General features: G+C 58.7%; 1 protein-coding gene across 1 annotated transcript; it reads left to right on the top strand.

The window, feature by feature from the left end:
* The first annotated feature begins 4,569 nt into the window (after nucleotides 1-4,569).
* On the top strand, nucleotides 4,570-17,192 carry UNC93B1 (unc-93 homolog B1, TLR signaling regulator). The gene is made up of 11 exons (XM_032153677.2): nucleotides 4,570-4,719; nucleotides 4,869-5,010; nucleotides 5,495-5,648; nucleotides 8,981-9,142; nucleotides 9,356-9,488; nucleotides 10,211-10,304; nucleotides 10,842-10,966; nucleotides 11,806-11,988; nucleotides 12,425-12,698; nucleotides 14,503-14,621; nucleotides 16,438-17,192. The coding sequence occupies exons 1-11, from the start codon at nucleotides 4,624-4,626 to the stop codon at nucleotides 16,747-16,749; spliced, it is 1,794 nt and encodes a 597-aa protein (XP_032009568.1). The 5' UTR covers nucleotides 4,570-4,623; the 3' UTR covers nucleotides 16,750-17,192.
* Nucleotides 17,193-18,671: the final 1,479 nt, after the last annotated feature.

Genomic DNA, 18,671 nt, shown 5'->3' with positions numbered 1-18,671 from the left:
TCTGGACCACGCCCACACTGGTGGCCCGTGATTAGTTAGGTTGGGGGTGAGGGACTGTAGAGCCCCCGTCCTCTGTGTGGGATGGAGCCCCCAGCCGCTGCCAGTCACGTGGCTCAGCATGTGACAGCCCAGCCCTGCCATTCTCTGGAGCTCAGCCAGATCGAGCGGGTGCCAGGCAGGGCTGGGCAGGGGCTGAGCCTGTACGTCTCAGCTGGGAGTGAGGCCCAGAGAGGGCAGCCACTGGTCTAAGGCCACACAGCAAATCAGGGACCCATCTTGGCGGGTACTGGCAGGTGGGAGGGGTGTTTCAGGATCCTGAGGGTCCCCTCCCTGGCCAGGGAGCTGTCGAAGAATTTCCCCCAACTCACAGGGGCCGAACTTGTCACGAATGCAGGAGCAACCTGGGAGGAGGCCCCCGAAGAGGCCTGTCCTCCTGGGACAGAACTCCTGGCCTGCCCTGGGAGTGAGGCTCCCCGCAAGGGAGGCCACACACCTCCCAGGAGGGCTGGGCCCTCCCCACTCTGGGTCGGGTGCCCCTCACTGCTCCTCAAAGCTCCAGAGGCTCAGTGGGGCCTGGAAGTCTTGTCTTTGTTGAGGGGAGCCCAGGGTAAATGGGGAGCCCTCTGGGTAGGGCACCAGGAGGACTCACTCTTGGAGCCAGCTCTGGGGTGAGGGGACTCTGCCAAGGCCCAGGCCAGCCAGGGGGGCGGGTGGAGGGGAGCTCAGGGCTCTGGGCCAGACAGCTGCGGCCCCGCCTGCCCTGCCTCCTCCTCGCTGGGCTGACACTTCGCCTCTTTGGGCCTCAGTGTTCCCATGTGAGAATGGGGCTGACTACAGTCCCGGGGGGCGTCTGTGGGTGAATGAGAGGGCTCGGCAGGCACGGAGCTCAGCACCTGGCATGGAGGGCGTTAAGTGTGAGGTCTGGGCTCAAATCCTGGTCCTGTCACTTACCTGTGTGACCTAGGTTAGTGCCTTAACCCCCCGTGCCTCTGCCTTCCCATCTATAAAATGGGACGTAAGTGATTGTGAGGCTGAAACAAGTCATTCCATGCACGTGGGCCCGGAACTGTGGCCATTCCAAGTGCCCCTCCCCCTCTGGAGGGGTCTGAGAGCTACCTTCCAGACTGCAGGACAGGAGCGTGGGCAGGGCATGAGCATGGCATCAGGTGGAATCATTCATTCATTCATAATTCATTCATTCACTCCCTCGATGCTCAGAAACACACCCCTGAGCCTGGCTCACAGGGCCTCAGACCTGCCCGAGAGCATCTCACTGCCTCACCTGCCCATGAGTGACCTTGAACAAGACACGTCCCCTCACTGGGCCTCAGTTTCCCCGGCTGTAAAATGGGGCTGACTCTGCCTGCCTCACACGGCTACTGCGAAGGTGAAATGAGAGCCAACCTGAAGGCACCGACAGCGCACCTGGTGCTCAGTAGGCGCTCAGAGCATGTGAACGTCCTCCTGCCCCTCTCTCTGCCCTCCTGAGGAAATGGCTGCCCCAGGCCTTGGCCCTGAGGCCCTGGCCCTGCCTCCCACCCCCTCCCTGGCAGCCTTGAAGGCTGGACCCACCCTGGCTCCTCGAAGAGGCAAAGTTAGAGGCTGCAGGGGCCCAGGGCCCAGGACACAGTCAGAACTCACAGGCAACGGTGAATGCGGGTCACTTGTTCATTTACGCACTCATCAAACCTTTACTGAGCACCTACTGTGTGCAGACACTTCACACAATTTTCACAATTCCCAGACATTATTGACCATGCTTTCCAGCTGGGTCACACAGTGACAAGGACTCACGGGGATCCACACCCAGCCCAGCCTGGCTCCCCGGCCCACGGTGCTTCCAAGGTGCCAGGAGCCCTCGCACAGGAATGGGCTGGAGCCTTCAGCTCTGGCTGAGCCCCTTGCCACCAACTCTCAGGAGCCTCAAGTCTCAGTGGAAAGCAGCAGCCACCTGGGCATTTGCTGTGCCAGGCACTGGGCAGAGCCTTTGGCACACCCCAACCTGGGGACCTCCAAACATCCTGTGAGCCAGACTCAGTGATCATCATCCCCATTGGCTTTAAAGTTTAAAATATTGTGGAATCACATCCATGCCAGGGAAGTGGTGTGAAGGGAATCACATGGGCTGCCCAGCACGCTCCTGTGTCAGTGCAATGCGGGGCAACAAAATTCCAAGAGGTTGTTTCAGGGAGTTCCAGTTGAGAGTAATATTTATTCTCTTCTGCTTGCTTTTCTGCAAGGAACATCGATTATTTTCATAATGAGAACTGAAAGCACAGCCTTATTATAGAGAAAAGCATTGGCAAACACTGAGCAGGGGGGATCTGGCCGCCCCTTCCTGGGGATGTGACTGTGCACTGTTGCAACCTGGATGGGTTGGCGGGGGTGCTGGCCCTGCTCAGATCTCTGTCCCGCAGGTCACCCTGGTGTGTTTATCTGGGCCACCCTATCAACCTCTTAGGTAGTCTCCAGGCTCCCCAAAAGCAGCTCCATAAACCACCTAAAAAAAAATCCTTTCTGGAGAGAGATGTATCAGTCCGGGTTTAGTGCCTCCATGGCTGTTTTTGTTTTGTTTTGTTTTGTTTTGTTTTTGTTTTTTTGAGAGAAGGTCTCACTCTGTTGCCCAGTCTGGAGGGCAGTGGCACAATCTCGGCTCACTGCAGCCTCATCCTCCTGGGCTCAAGCAATTCTCCCACCTCAGCCTCCTGAGTAGCTGGGGCTACAGGTGTGCACCATCACACCATGCTAGTTTTTGTATTTTTTGTAGAGATGGGGGTCTCACTTTGTTGCCCAGGCTAGTCTTGAACTCCTGAGCTCATGTGATCCTCTTTGGCCAGCCAAAGTGCTGGGATTGCAGGCATGAGCCACCACGCCCGACCCTCTCCAGGTGTTTTGAGTAGGAGACATTGAGTGCAGGGAATTGGTGGTACAGCACAGGTGATGGAAGAGCCCAGGATGGGCAACCACAGCAACTGCCACAACCCCCAGGCCCAGAGGAACAAGGGGAGGAAGAGATGTCACCAGGCCCCAGAGGTTTGGGGTCCCTCAGGGAAATTGAGAGCTCGGGGGGCCCACTCCCAGCACTTTTGGGACTAAAGCGGATAGATCACCTGAGGTCAGCAGTTCGAGACCAGCCTGGGCCAATATGGTGAAACCCTGTCTCTACTAAAAACACAAAAGTCAGCTGGGTGTGGGGGCACACGCCTGTAATTCCAGCTACTCAGGAGACTGAGTCAGGAGAATCGCATTTTCTCATCATGCTGTGTAATGATGCTGGTGTCTGCTGTCTGAGAACGACCCCCACCGTAGCCCTACTCTCCCACCTCCTCCCTGCCCCTGCATCTCGGGCCCTGCACTCTCTCCTGCTCGTTTCCTATCTCCCACTTCCAGCCACCCACCTGCATGAATCCACCTGTCTGTTCCCCACATCTGCACTTGGGCATCGTCACCTGGAGAAAGTTCTACCTCCTGGAAGCCTGAAGCCGCTGCAGATTCACGCCTCCCTCCCCTGGCCCTCCACCTTCCCAGCAATCCCTGCGGGGTGGGAGGTGTTTGTCATCCAGTCACTCATGCATCCATCCAGTCACAAGTGTTGATCACTCAGTAGGTGCCCAACGCCATCCTACATCCTGCATTTGGGAGAGGATGTACCTGGAGAGCAGTGGGTGGAGGGGGGTGCACAGGGAGGGCATGGAAAACCAGAAGGGAAGTGGAGGGGCTGCATTCTCTGCAGGAATGGCCTCTTGTTCTGAGAGCTGAGTGGGAAGGAAGCCACCTGGGAGGCGCAGGAGGAAGAGTGTTCAAACCAGAAGGAACCTAGGGGCGAGAGAATCTGGATATTTTCAGAAGTGGCCCCGTGGCTCCAGCCAGGTGGGTAGCCAGTGCTTTGGAGTGTCGGCCCCACCACGGGCTCCCGCTGCAGCCCTGGATCCAGTGCCGAGCAGGACGGGGGCGGGTGGCTCTGTGCCCCACTACATGGTGGTGGCAGGGTCCCCCTTGTAGTTCAGTAGGGGTCACAATCCACCTCCCAGGACCCCACTCAAGCTCCCATTTGCACAGCCCAAACTGGAGCAGGATGGGGACATGGGAGGTGGGCTCTGGCTGTAGCGTCCTGTAGTGGGAGGTGGGGTCCAGCTGGTGACGCTACTGTCCCTGCAGGGCTCTTTGATGAGCTGTAACAGCAGGCTTGGAGGTGGGGCTGGGGATGACCCAGGCAACCCTGAGGGGAGCTTAAGGTGGGCCTGGCACTTTCCCAAGGCTTTGTATTAACTCAATAATTCCGCCATGGCCCCGGGGGTGGTGCCAAGTATTTCTGTTTTACCATCGAGGAAACTGAGGAAACCGAGGCACAAAGAAATGGAGTTACTTCCTAAAGTCACAGGGCCAGGAAGTGGCTGAGTGGGGATTCGAACTTACACCCCAGAGGGCACACACAGGCATGCCCCTGCGCGCGCGCGCACACACACACACACACACACACACACACACACACGTGTCCTGGAGGAGGCGGCCCGCAGGGCGGGACAGGGCGGAGCGGGGGCAGGTCCGGGCCGCCTGGAGGAAGTGGCCGGGCGGTCGCAGGGGCTCCGGGGCCACCGCCGCGAGTCCGCAGTCGTTCGGGCCATGGAGGCGGAGCCGCCGCTCTACCCGATGGCGGGGGCCGCGGGGCCGCAGGGCGACGAGGACCGGCTCGGGGTCCCGGACGGGCCAGACGCCCCGGTGAGCGGGGACCCGGAGCGCGAGGCGCGGGGGTCCCCTATGGGCCAGGGTCTCCCGGGCGGGGGCGGGGCGGGCCGGGGGGCGGCGGGCACCGGGGGACACGGGTTCGGGGCGCGATCGCGGGTGCGAGCGGCGTGCGCGGCCCGCAGCTGGACGAGCTGGTGGGCGCGTACCCCAACTACAACGAGGAGGAGGAGGAGCGCCGCTACTACCGCCGCAAGCGCCTGGGCGTGCTCAAGAACGTGCTGGCTGCCAGCGCCGGGGGCATGCTCACCTACGGCGTCTACCTGGGTAGGTGCCGCGGGGAGACCCGGGACGGCCCCGCCCGCTCCCAGCCCGGCCCGGGAAACAGAAACCGCCTGCCGCCGCCTCCTGCCCGCTCTCACTTCCCCTCCGCTGCGCTCGCAGCTGCGGCCACGGCCTCCCGCGGCGGGGGTGGGGTGGGGGGGGGTCAAGTAGCGCAGCGTCCCCGGGTCCCAGCCAGAGCCTCGGTGTGGGTAGGGGGCGGGGGTCCGGGCTCCCGGACAGACCTGACACCTTCAGAATTGGAGGCCGGCGGAGCAAGGCGGGTGGGAGTCTGGGCGCAGCTGGCCAAGTGGCCGCGGGCTGGCAGAAGGCGTGGCGCAGCCCCGGACCCCCGCTGTCCTGAGGGGCGCTGTCAGCGGGAATGCCTTCGGTGATTGGAGCTCCCTGCGAGGCCTGCATGCCATCTTCTGCTCGGTGGCGGCCAGAGCCAGGCTGCTTCCTGCACCGCCGATCCCTGTCCTGTCCCCAGGCCTCCTGCAGATGCAGCTGATCCTGCACTACGACGAGACCTACCGCGAGGTGAAGTATGGCAACATGGGGCTGCCCGACATCGACAGCAAAATGCTGATGGGCATCAACGTGACGCCCATCGCCGCCCTGCTCTACACACCTGTGCTCATCAGGTGGGCGCGGCTGCTCCCGTGGGATGCTGCGGTACTCCCATCTCGGAGGGGTACAGAGGCCGGCGGGCCAGGAGGTGTCCATCTGCCGGGGCGTTTGTTGGGGGAGGGAGCAAGGGAGAGGTTTTTTCCTACCCGGAAGCCTGAGAGTGAAGGAGGTGAAACTCGGATTTGGGGAAGGAAACAGGAACTTTGCCTCAGGGCACATTTGGTTTCCAGCAACAGATTCACACGGGCCGAGCTCCCTCCCAGCTTGCCTGGGCCTCACGTGGCGTCCCCCTCGTTACCTCCTTGGAGGCCTCCCGGAACCACTGTGGCCTTCAGGGTTGGGGCTGTAGAGTTAGGGGCTTCTGATCGGTCAGCAGAGTCCAGGCACCCTTGCCTGGCCCAGTTGCTGTGACTGGTGCTGAGGGAGTGTTTCTCACAGACAGGCATGGCTGGGCAGGTGCCCCGGAGCTCTCCCCCAGATCTGAACCCTGGAGGTTTGTGGTTCAGCCTCCCCATCACCGGTCCACAGTGCCCTCCCTGATGGGACCTGGAGACCAGTGGACAAATTAGGTGAATTTGAGCTCCCTCATCTTTAAAACAAACAAACAAACAACAAAACAACAACAAAAAACTCCATTTAAACAAAAATTTGAAAATTTAAAACATCTCCAGTTGCACAGGCAGGACTAGAATAACTGAAATCATAAAAAAGAAACCCCGTCTAAGCCCTCCAGGAAATCGGCTACCCATGCTGTCCCACCACCATGCGTGGATTACATTCACATCCTTGTCCCCAGAGCACGTGTGTGTGGACATGCCCGTGTGTGTGTGTGTGTGTGTGTGTGTGTGTGTATGCAAGCAGGCTATGTTCGCTTTTGCTTGCTTACTTTTTTTTTTTTCTTTGAGACAGACACTTGCTCTGTCACCCAGACTGCAGTGCAGTGGTGTGATCTCGGCTCACTGCAACCTCTGCCTCCCAGGCTCAAGTGATTCTTCTACCTCAGCCCCCTGAGTAGCTGGGATTACAGGCGCCTGCCACCCGGCTAATTTTTGTACTTTTAGTAGAGATGGGGTTTCACTATGTTGGCCAAGCTGGTCTTGAACTCCTGACCTCAAGTGACCCGCCTGCCTGGCCTCCCAAAGTGCTGGGATTACAGGCACGGGCCACAGTGCCCAGAGCTTGCTTCCTTCTTTTCACTGAGCATATCTTAGCCTACTCTACAGCCTTCACAGTTACGACTTTGCAATGGTAGCATTTTCTGCAGATACGGTGGCACTGAACAGTGGCTTGGAATTGGATACTGCAGTTCCTTCTGTGCTTACAGCTGTTTCCTTGTTTTCCTTTTAATTATGTGTTTATTTATTTTATTATTATTATTATTTGAGACAGAGTCTCACTCTGTCACCCAGGTTAGAGTGCAGTGGCACGAACACAAGCTCACTGCCTCCTCAACTCCCACACACTGGGCTCAAGCAATCCTCCCGCCTCAGCCTCCTGAGTAGCTGGGCCTACAGGCGCACGCCTTCACACCTGGCTGATTTTTAAAGTATTTGTAGCGATGGGGAGTTGCTATGTTGCTCAGGCCGGTCTCGAATTCACCTGCCCCAGCCCTACAAAGTGTTGGGATTACAGGTGTGAGCCACCACATCCAGCGCTCCCCCAATTTTTTAAACAATTATTTTTCCTAGGATATATCTTCAGCAATGTCTTTACTAGGTCAAAGCCATACAAAAGGCTTTATGGCTATCACTTCTATTAATAGCAGTGAACTCTTTTCTCCTGTGTGCTGGGCACTTTATTTTACTTATTTGTTTTTATTTTTACTTTTTTTTTGAAATGGAGTCTCACTCTGTCACCCAGGCTGGAGTGCAATGGCACAATCTCGGCTCACTCCAATCTCTGCCTCCCAGGTTCAAGCGATTTTCCTGCCTCAGCCTCCCGAGTAGCTGGGATTACAGGTGCCCGCCACCACGCCCAGCTAATTTTTTGTATTTTTAGTAGAGACGGGGTTTCACCATGTTGGCCAGGCTGGTCTCAAACTCCTGACCTCGTGATTCACCCGCCTCGGCCTCCCAAAGTGCTGGGATTACAGGCACGAGCCACCACGCCCAGCCGTGCTGGGCACTTTATAAGCGCAATTTCATTCCCAAGAATTTGAGGAAGCTGCTCTAATCTTAGACATGAAGAAACCATGGTGTTAAACAACTTGCCCAGGTCCCACAGGCGGTAACTGGCAGACTGAAGGCTTGAACCCTGGTAGAGGGACTCAAATCCACATGTTCACACCCTGCCAAAACTACCAGGCTGCTTTCCCAAAGGGTTATGCCAGTGTGCGTGACCACTGGCTATATGTGCCACTTTTTTTTTTTTAGCAATCTTGCTGTTGCCCAGGCTGGAGTGCAGTGGCGTGATCTCAGCTCACTGCAACCTTCGCCTCCTGGGTTCAAGGGATTCTCCTGCCTCAGCCTCCCAAGTAGACGGGATTACAGGTGTGCACCACCACACCCGGCTAATTTTTGTATTTTTAGTAGAGGTGGGGTTTCACCATGTTGGCCAGGCTGGTCTCAAACTTCTGACCTCAGGTGATCCGCCCACCTCCACCTCCTAAAGTGCTGGGATTACAGATGTGAGCCACCGTGCCCGGCCTATATGTGCCACTTTCAAACCACATCCTCACCGGAGGTGAACGCACATTTTTACTGGCATTTTTACTCAAGGGGCGTAAATACAGAAAACTTGAAGATATCAGTAGTGGTTTTTGGCCTGATCAGCCTCCATGGCCTGATTGGGCCCTCATCCTGTCACTCACCAAGCCCCTTCTATTGTCACTGTGTGACCTTTTCCCAGACCCAGAGAGGAGGAAACTTCCTGACTGACCACCATGGTTCGTAAGAGCAATGGACCGGAGGCAGGGGCGCCGGGACTCCGGCTCTGCTGCTCCCAGCAGTGGGGCCTCTTCCTCTCTCTTCTAGCCTGAGTCAAGCCCCTGGGCCCTACAGACACAGTGCATGAGCTTGGGAGGAGAAGAGGGAATGGGAGAATCAGAGAGCCCAGAACACGCATAAGGGCTGGTTACACCCATGGGCCACTCTCCATCCTCACAGTGGTGATGAGAGGCCTGTGGTTTGGGCTCTGTGCCCATATTACAGCTGGGAAAACTGAGGCACAGTAGCTTGCCTGAGGCCACTTAGCAAGTCTGTGTATCTGATATTCCATCTCAGCGCCCTTGACTCTCTCTACCTCACATAGCCCTGTGAGCTGGGACCTGCGGTTGTGGCCCCGTTTGGCTTCAGGCCACAGTGGTCCAGCAGGCCCGTGGTGCCAGCATCTCTCCCACTGTCCGCAGGTTTTTCGGAACGAAGTGGATGATGTTCCTGGCTGTGGGCATCTACGCCCTCTTTGTCTCCACCAACTACTGGGAGCGCTACTACACGCTTGTGCCCTCGGCTGTGGCCCTGGGCATGGCTATCGTGCCTCTTTGGGCTTCCATGGGCAACTACATCACCAGGTGAGCTTAGTGGGCAGCAGAGCAGGAGGCTGGAGACCTGGCCAAGCCTCCACTTTATTGCCAACTTTGACTGGGGGACCATGGGAAGCCCCTTCCGCCCTCTGGGCCTCAGTTTCCCCACACCAGGGCTGATCTGCCCCTAGCTCTGGGTGCGGGACACACAGGAGTGGCACAGGTCGGGCTGGGGAGAGCCTTCTCTCCTTTGTGGTCCAGGATGGCGCAGAAGTACCATGAGTACTCCCACTACAAGGAGCAGGATGGGCAGGGGATGAAGCAGCGGCCTCCGCGGGGCTCCCACGCACCCTATCTCCTGGTCTTCCAAGCCATCTTCTACAGCTTCTTCCATGTGAGTGCCACGTGGGCCATTGTTGGGTGGCAGGGGCAGACTCACACATTGGAGCCCATCCACAGTCTGAACCCTCTAGTCCCACTTTCCTTTCTTTTATTATTGTTATTTTTAAGAGGCCTGGTCTCACTATGTTGCCCAGCTGGCTTTGAACTCCTGGGCTCCAGTGATCCTCCCACCTTGGCCTCCCAAGTAGCTGGGACTACATGCGCACACCACTGTATCTGCTCCACCTTCATTTCTTTTTCTTTCTTTTTTTTTTTTTTTGGTGGAGGTGGGGGGCAGGGTCTTGCTCTGTTGCCCAGGCTGGAGTGCAGTAGTGCAGTCACGGCTCACTGCAACCTTAAACTCCTGGGCTCAAGTGATCCTCCTACCTCAGCCTTCTGAGTAGCTGGCATCATATGCGTGTGCTACCACACCCAGCTAATTTTTTATTTTTTGTAGAGATAGGGTCTTACTATGTTGCCCAGGCTGCCCATCTTCCTTTCTTGAGCCCACCCCAGCTTGCTCATCCATAGAGATAGAGATCTCATCTGCCCTTGTCCACAGTCCTGGCCAGGAGGAGGTCTTCCTCATTGGGCAGCCCTGTAACCACACTACTCCCAGAACTGGGAAGGCCCCAGTTCCCCCAAGGCTGTGCCTGGACCCCTCTCCAGACCATACCTGTGTCCCCTGCCTGGCTCTGTGCCTGAGTCTGGTCCCAACTGCCCTCGTTTCCGCAGCTGAGCTTCGCCTGCGCCCAGCTGCCCATGATTTATTTCCTGAACCACTACCTGTATGACCTGAACCACACACTGTACAACGTGCAGAGCTGCGGTTAGTCCTTGTGGGGGCTGGGGAGGAGTCCCCAAAGCCTGCTTACTTCCCCAGCAGACACTGGGCCTTCACTCACAGGATTCAGGGCTGGCAGCCCAGTGCCCCACGGCTCTGGTGGGCAAGACACAGGGCCCTGTAGGAGTAAGTAGTTAGGACATCTGACCCAGCCAGGAGAGTGGGTGGGCAGGGAAGACTGCCTGGAGAAGGCACCATCTGGGCTGAGGCTGCCAGTGGGATCTTTCTTGGGGCCAGGCAAACAGTCAGAGCTCAATCAGTGCAGGAGGTGTGTATGGAAATGTGAGGTGGACTCAGCCTTGGGGCAATAGGGTGGGAAGCAGGGGGAAGATGCCCCTTTCCCGGGGAACACCCAGCCCAGTGGCCCAAACCTCCAAACCGCTCTCGAAGGAACCCTGCCCTTGCTCTCACTCACCCGCCCCTCCACCGCGCCTCTGCAGCCTGCGTGGCTCCACCCTGGTGACTGGGTTGACTGTGTGCCCTACTCTCTGCTCAAGGTGCCCTCACCCCCACCCTTCCCAGGCACCAACAGCCACGGGATCCTCAGCGGCTTCAACAAGACGGTTCTGCGGACGCTCCCGCGGAGCGGAAACCTCATCGTGGTGGAGAGCGTGCTCATGGCAGTGGCCTTCCTGGCCATGCTGCTGGTGCGGCCCGGGATGGGGGCAGGACAGTCCGTGAAGCAGAGTGTGGGTCTGGGGACCGAGTCTGCGAGAAAGGGTCTGGATCGGATGGCGTGGCCTGGGTCGGGTTGTGGCCTCGGGGCGGGCGGTAGGCCTGGGAGCGCGATCTGAGTTGGGGAGCTAGGGCCGAGTGCTGCAGAGCGGGCATGAGGCTCGGAGGCGGGGCTGAGGCCTGTGGTCCGAGGCAGGGGTGGGAATCCAGAGGCCAGGGGCAAGAGGGAACAGGCTTGGTCCACAGTTTCGAGCTGGAGACAAGATCTTAGAGGACTGACTGAGACCTGTGAGGGGGTTGGGGACAGGACCAAGGGTGAAGGCTGGAAGGTATGGCTCAAGCTGGAAGTGGTGCTGGAAGGCAGAACTAAGGCGTTGGCATGGCTGCAGCCTGGCGATGGAAGTGGGAGGCGAGGCCCAGTCTGTGGCTGTGTCAGGGCGGGGCCTAGTGCTGGGAGGCGGGGCCGAAGTCTGTGGGTGTGTCCGAGGGGCGGGGACTAGCCTGGAAGGCGGGGCTGAGGTCTGGGGCGGGGCTGAGAAGGAAGGCTGAAGTTTACGGATTTGTCTGAATGTGAGTTGTGAAGTGTGTGTATGTGAGAGAGAGGGGATGGGGCCTTGGGCTGGGAGGCAAGACCACCGTCTTTGGGAGTGTGGTGGCGTGGCTTTGTGCTGACAGGCGGGGCCTTGAGCTGGGAGGCGGGACCGAGAGCTGGGGCAAGGCCCAGGCTTGTGGTGCACCTGAAGGGCGGGGCTGAAGCCTGGAGGCCAGGCCTGGGCCTGGCTGGCCGCCCCTTCAAGTAATGGGTTCGCAGGTGCTGGGTTTGTGCGGAGCCGCTTACCGGCCCACGGAGGAGATCGATCTGCGCAGCGTGGGCTGGGGCAACATCTTCCAGCTGCCCTTCAAGCACGTGCGTGACTACCGCCTGCGCCACCTCGTGCCTTTCTTTATCTACAGCGGCTTCGAGGTGCTCTTTGCCTGCACTGGTATCGCCTTGGTAAGTACAGCCTGCATAGGATTGCCCGATAAAAGACAAGATAGCCAGGTAAATTTGAATTCAAGTAAACAACGAATAATTTTTAATTACATGTGTAAGTGTGTACATGTATATCCCAAATATCCCCCACCTGCTTTCTCTTCCTTCTCTTACCCCCATCCCCCCTTTACCTTGGGCAAGTTATTTTAACTTCTCTGAATAGAAATGGGATAGCACCCACAAAGTGTTCAGTTCCTTGTGGGGTACAGCCCATGGTGTCTAGGGACACTCCAAGCATTTTCACACCTGCCCTCAGAACCTTCCCCTGAGCCTTGGAGCGAGGTCAGGAAGTCCAGGGAGGGTAGGGTGTGGCTTAAGGAACACCTCTTGTAGGGAGGGCTGAGGCCGGGGTCTGGGCTGTTCCGGACTTCAACGCTCACCCCTTGTCCCCCCGCAGGGCTATGGCGTGTGCTCGGTGGGGCTGGAGCGGCTGGCTTACCTCCTCGTGGCTTACAGCCTGGGCGCTTCAGCCGCCTCACTCCTGGGCCTGCTGGGGCTGTGGCTGCCACGCCCGGTGCCCCTGGTGGCTGGAGCAGGGATGCACCTGCTGCTCACCTTCATCCTCTTTTTCTGGGCTCCTGTGCCTCGGGTCCTGCAACACAGCTGGATCCTCTATGTGGCAGCCGCCCTTTGGGGTGTGGGCAGTGCCCTGAACAAGACTGGACTCAGCAGTGAGTATAGCTGTGGGCACTGGGGGGGGCAGGGCTGGGGGCTTTATGGCTAGCTCTGGGTGGTTGGCTGGACATAGACATCCCAGGGACAGATATGGGGTCCCATGGTCACGTAGGGTCCTGTGGACATGGCAGAGGCAGGTGGGGCTTCCTGTGGACAGTCCGGGGGTGGAAGGGAAGTCTCATGGACACATTGGGGACAGATGGGTAGGGCATGGGCATCCTGGAGACAGGTATAGAGGTTCCACACCATGGACATTCTGTTAATACCCCAGGGCGGGCACAGGGCCCCATCAACACTGGAGGGTCAGTGTGAAATCTCGTGACTACACAGGGCAGGTGTGGGGCTCTGTGGACACCCCTTAGGGGCAGTGTTGAAAACACATCAGGGATTCTCCCTTTTCATACCAGGGGACAGGGCTTACCCTGGCATAGTTTTCGTGACACTTGGAGCAGACGTTTTGGTCTCTGCCTCACAGAGTATGTGGTAGGAGTAAGTGGCCTGGTGTACATCCATGGCGTAGATACAGACATGGGCCTTTGTATACAGAGGAGCAGGCCTGCAGCCCCAACCCAGTCTGCTCAGTACCAGAGTCCAGGCCCCAGGTCTGGGCTGCTGGGGAACAGGGCCCTGTTTGCAGAAGGCAGCGGGTGGGCCCATGTTCAGCTCCAGGATGCTCCCTGCCCACAGACGGGCACAGGCAGTGACACACAGCCAGCACACATGGGCACAGTCCTGTGGGGCATCCACGTCAGTGTCTGTTCTGATGGGCCGAAGCTGTGAACAGTTTTGAACATCATCTTTGGGGGTGTGGAGTGGCAGAGGTCATGCCTGCTGCTGGCAAGGCAGAGGCTGGCTCGGTGTCTCTGTCTGTAGCAGGGGCTGGAGCCTCATACTGCACCACAGTCTCTTGGCCATTTTGCCCAAGGATAGCCAATTCTGGGCAGAGTCCAGCCTGGGTATGTTGGACCCATGTTGTGCCCTATCTGGTCCTGGCATCCCCTCTGCCCAGCTCCATATCCCATCTCCTCTTTGTGAACCCCGGGGGCTCCTTGTCTCTTCATAGCAGCACTGTGGGGGTAAAGTCACCCAAGGCAGGAGTGTTTATGTCCTGAGTGCCTGGCAAAGGTGTTAATAGTGGCCCCTATGATTTGGCAGGTGCCATGCCCACTTTCTCACTTTAGAACTTCAGAACACAGCATACAATAGGCATAAGCTCATCTCACCATTGGGAAAAGCGGCTCTGAGGAGTTAAGTACCCAAATCACCCACAGAGCCAACATTACAGTCCTGAGAACGAGTGTGCATCTCCTGACTCCCAATCCATTACTCTTTTTGCCCACCCTGGGAGGACTCATTGGAAAGGAAGCCCCCCTGTCTATGCTTAGTTTCAGGTTTGATTTGCAGAGTTGGCAGCTGCAAACAGTTCGATCTCTCTAGTCCCGGCTGAGGAGGAGAAACAGCGCCTGCAAGCTTGGCACTGCACACCTGGGGTTGGGGACAGGACATGACTAAGCACAGAGCTTTCTTCTTTTGAGGCCACGCATGTGGTGCGGAGCAGGATCACCTGCATCCACACAGCCCGGCGCACCTGCTCCTACTTCTGCTTAGCGTGTGAGCGGTGTGGTGACCAGGGTCTCCACCAGGGGGCAGGCCAGGACCGGCTCACAGCACTTTCTAGGCGCTCTCTGGTCCCAGGCTGGCACCCATACAGGGCTTAGTAAAGTTCATAGATGGTAGCTCGGAAGCCCCAGGCCCCAGGTGACACCTCTCCCCTGCCTGCCCTGTACTGCCTGCCTGCAGCACTCCTGGGAATCTTGTACGAAGACAAGGAGAGACAGGACTTCATCTTCACCATCTACCACTGGTGGCAGGCTGTGGCCATCTTCACCGTGTACCTGGGCTCGAGCCTGCACATGAAGGTGAGACTCGGCAGGGTTGGGGGCCCCATGCCCAATGACAGGTACTTCCTTAGCCCCTGCCCTGGCTTCACAGCTTCCTAAATGCTACCCCTTCCCAAGCCAGTCTCTGGGCCGAGGCCCCATTCCTGCAGCTCAGTGGGTGGCCCTCAGCACCCCACTTACTGGCCCACCTCCAGCCAGTCTCAGTTTGCCCATCTCTGAGGGGATTTGTGGGTGCATCACAGCCATCCTGTGGGCTGTTTGGTACCCTGTTCACCAGATGTTGGGTCTGTCTCCCTTCATGGCCTGAAGGGGAGCAGGCCCTGCTCTGCTCCCAAAAGATGGTGGCTCGGTCTAGCAAGTCCCAGTTGCTAAACATTTTTTAAAAATAGAACTAAAGGCTGGGCGCGGTGGCTCACGCCTGTAATCCCAGCACTTTGGGAGGCCGAGGCAAGTGGATTGCCTGAGGTAGGGAGTCGGTCAGTGGATTGCCTGACCAACATGGTGAAACCTCGTCTCTACTAAAAATACAAAAATTAGCCGGGCATGGTGGCAGCTGCCTGTAATCACAGCTACTCGGGAGGCTGAGGCGGGAGAATTGCTTGAACTGGGAGGCGGAATTTGCAGTTAGCCGAGACCGGGCCTTGACACTCCATCCAGCCTGTGCAACAACAGCGAAACTCCGTCTCAAAAAAAATAAATAAAAATAAAAATAGAACTAAAAATAGCAGGGAGTGAGCTGGGAGCAGTGGCTCACGCCTGTAATCCCAGCATTTTGAGACGTGAGGTGGGCGTATCACCTGAGGTCTGGAGTTCGAGACCAGCCTGGGTAACAGGCTGTGAAACCCTGTCTCTACTAAAAACACAAAAATTAGCTGGGCATGGTGGCGCGTCCCTGTGATCCCAGCTACTCTGGAGGCTGAGGCACAAGAATGGCTTGAACCTGGGAGATGGAGGTTGCAGAGAGCCAAGATCGCACCACTGCACTTCAGCCTGGAGGACAGAGTGAGACTCTGTCTCCCAAAAAAAAGAAAAAAAGAAAAAAGAAAAGCAGTGAGCGGGCTGGGCATGGAGGCTCACGCCTGTAATCCCAACACTTTGGGAGGCTGAGGCAGGAGGATTGCTTGAGGCCAGGAGCTCAAGACCAGCCTGGGCAACATAGGAGACCCTGTCTCTACAAAAAATTTAAAAATAAGCTGGGCGTGGTGGTGCGTGCCTGTAGTTCCAGCTACTTGGGAGACTGAGGTGGGAGGATGGCTTGAGCCTGGAAGATTGAGGCTGAAGTGAGCATGCCACTGTGCTCCAGCGGTGGGTGGGGGGAGGGAGGGAGGGGAGGCGGGGAAAGGGAGCTACCTTGTCTCGAAAAAAGAAAATAGCAGGAAGTATGCATACAGATATGTGTGTATGTACTGAGCTATGATGTAAAATCATTCCTGACTGCGGGTTATAGTCCAAACCCCATGAAAAGCATCACTACAGCCCACGGGTGTGTCAGGGACACAGTGTTGTGAGCCCTGGGAAGGCAGGGCCTGTGGCCAGCACTTTATCAACACTGGCACATGCACCCTATGAGGCAGAGGGATTTGCATTGTCCCCTTACAGCGTGGGACACTGAGGTCGCCAGGGGCATGGCGACTGTAAGGGACAGTGCTGGATGTGAGCCTCGCCTGCAGGAGGCAGTCCAGGAAGGGTGGGTGGAGGGGCTGGAGAAGTTGAGGGCCGCGTGGCCCGGGAGGCTCCCGGAGGAGGGAAGGGCCTATCTCAGCGAGGGGCATAGGCGGGGAAGGTGCGGGGCGAGGCGGCCGCAGGTCCCTGGCATCCCTCTCCTTACGCCCAGGCTAAGCTGGCGGTGCTGCTGGTGACGCTGGTGGCGGCCGCGGTCTCCTACCTGCGGATGGAGCAGAAGCTGCGGCGGGGCGTGGCCCCGCGCCAGCCCCGCATCCCGCGGCCCCAGCACAAGGTGCGCGGTTACCGCTACTTGGAGGAGGACAACTCGGACGAGAGCGACGCGGAGGGCGAGCATGGGGACGGCGCGGAGGAGGAGGCGCCGCCCGCGGGGCCCAGGCCTGGCCCCGAGCCCGCTGGACTTGGCCGCCGGCCCTGCCCGTACGAACAGGCGCTGGGGGGCGATGGGCCGGAGGAGCAGTGAGGGGCCGCCTGGTCCCCGGACTCAGCCTCCCTCCTCGCCGGCCTCAGTTTACCACGTCTTAGGTCGGGGGGACCCCCTCCGAGTCCCGCGTTGTCTTCAAAGGCCCCTGTCTTCCCTCCCCCACGTTGGGGACGCCCCTCCCAGAGCCCGGGTCACCTCCGGGCTTCCGCAGCCCCCTCCAAGGCGGAGTGGAGCCTTGAGAACCCCTCGGCCAAGCACAGGGGTTCGAAAATACAGCTGAAACCCCGCGGGCCCCTAGCACGCGCCCCAGCCCCGTAGCAGGGTCAGGGTCTTCTTGCGACCCGGCCCCACTCCAGATCCCTCCAGCTCTCGGCCGCAGACCCGGGCCACGTGTGAGCACGCTTTGCACCTCCTATCCCCAGGGTCCGCCGAGAGCCACGATTTTTTACAGAAAATGAGCAATAAAGAGATTTTGTACTGTCCTGACTGGGGAGTCCAAGGCCGCGGGGGACGGAGCGCCCCTGGGGTGCACGCCCGGCTGGCCCGGCCTCTGGGCGCGGTGGTGGGAGGCCCTGACCTAAGGGGACCGCGGGGTGTGGGGAGTGCGGAGCCTCACTGGGGGCGGGGAGAGGTGGCCGTAGGCCCCGTCCACCAGCTTGTCCTCCCTCCTGAGGCCCCGCCCCCCCTTACCTGCCTGCCTTTGCCAACCCCAGCCAGGAGAAAGGAGCGGCGGAGCGGCTGGCAGAGACCTCGACAGAGGAGGGTGTGACGGTGTTCCTGGTCCCCCATGGGTCCAGAGGGCGGGACAGACTCCGGAGGCACACCCTCCAGGGGCCTGTGTAGGAATCCTCGGCCCTCCAGCGACCACCCCCGCGTCGGACAGGGTCCACTTCTGAGCCACGGTGGGGTCACCCTGTGCCCAGTAGGGGCCTTGGAAGTGGTGGTTGGAGGCCAGGTACGCTCGGTTACTACCCTTTCCCCGCTACAGCCTCAGCTGCGATGCCCACGAGAAACAGGCTGGTGAAGGGGCAGACCCCCTACAAGGCCTGAAGGTGCCGTTCCTCCACCCGCTCCTCTTGTGGCCAGAAGAGAGGGACACCCCCGCCATGAAGAGCTCTGAACGGTTGGGTGAGGACGAGTGGGGCCGCGGGAGGGCCATGGAACCCCCAGCTGCACCCCAGCAGGCCCGGGGCTGGCCCACACCGTTCCTCACTCCCCACGGCCACTCTACCCCTGACTTTGGCGAGACCCTCGTCGGTACCTCCAGGCTCCATGCCTGCCTCAGCATCGCTCTATGGATTCTCCCAGCCCTAAACTGTGGCCCCATCTCTCCTCTCTGCCCTCATGTGAGTTTGGTTCTTGAAGCCTCTAGTGGGCCCTGGGGCCAGACTCTGTGGCCTTGGACAGGGAGTCTCCCATCTGAGCCACGGGTTCCTTCTCTGTTGAGTGTGTGAGGGAACATGTTGGAGCCCTTAGTGTGGCGGCTGCAAGCGCCCCAGGCCCTGTAAGAAACACAAAAGGGTGCGGCGAGAGACTTGACATTTTCTAAATCTGGGAGGGAACGCTGCCTGCCTCACGCCGACCTTCAATGACAAGCAGACTCAGAAGCGGTCCGAGGTGCCACCGTAGTCTGGGTGAAGGCCAGTGCTGTGTGCTTCCAGTTCCCCCTCAGCATCTGTAGACTGAGTGTTCTCTGGAGGTAGCTGGCGACATCCTCCAGGCAGGCTCCAGCAAAACCAGTCGGAGCTGGGCGACCTGACGCTCGGATGATTCACCTCTGAATGCAGGGCATGGTGATATTTGGAAGGATGTGGGCCCCTGGGATGCTGGGCAAATGGGGAGCGGGTGCCTGGATAGTGGGCCCACAGCTCTTCCCAGTTCAGAGTCAATTCTAATGTCCATGGTGCCAAGGAACAGAGGCTCTGGTGTTGAGCAGACTTGAAGGTGATCCGGGCACATGG

Source organism: Hylobates moloch, unplaced genomic scaffold (assembly GCF_009828535.3).
Source record: "Hylobates moloch isolate HMO894 unplaced genomic scaffold, HMol_V3 SCAFFOLD_5, whole genome shotgun sequence".
NCBI classification, from domain to species: Eukaryota; Metazoa; Chordata; class Mammalia; order Primates; family Hylobatidae; genus Hylobates; species Hylobates moloch.
Note: the sequence above shows the minus strand (reverse complement) of the source record. Positions and strands in the feature narration are given on the sequence as shown.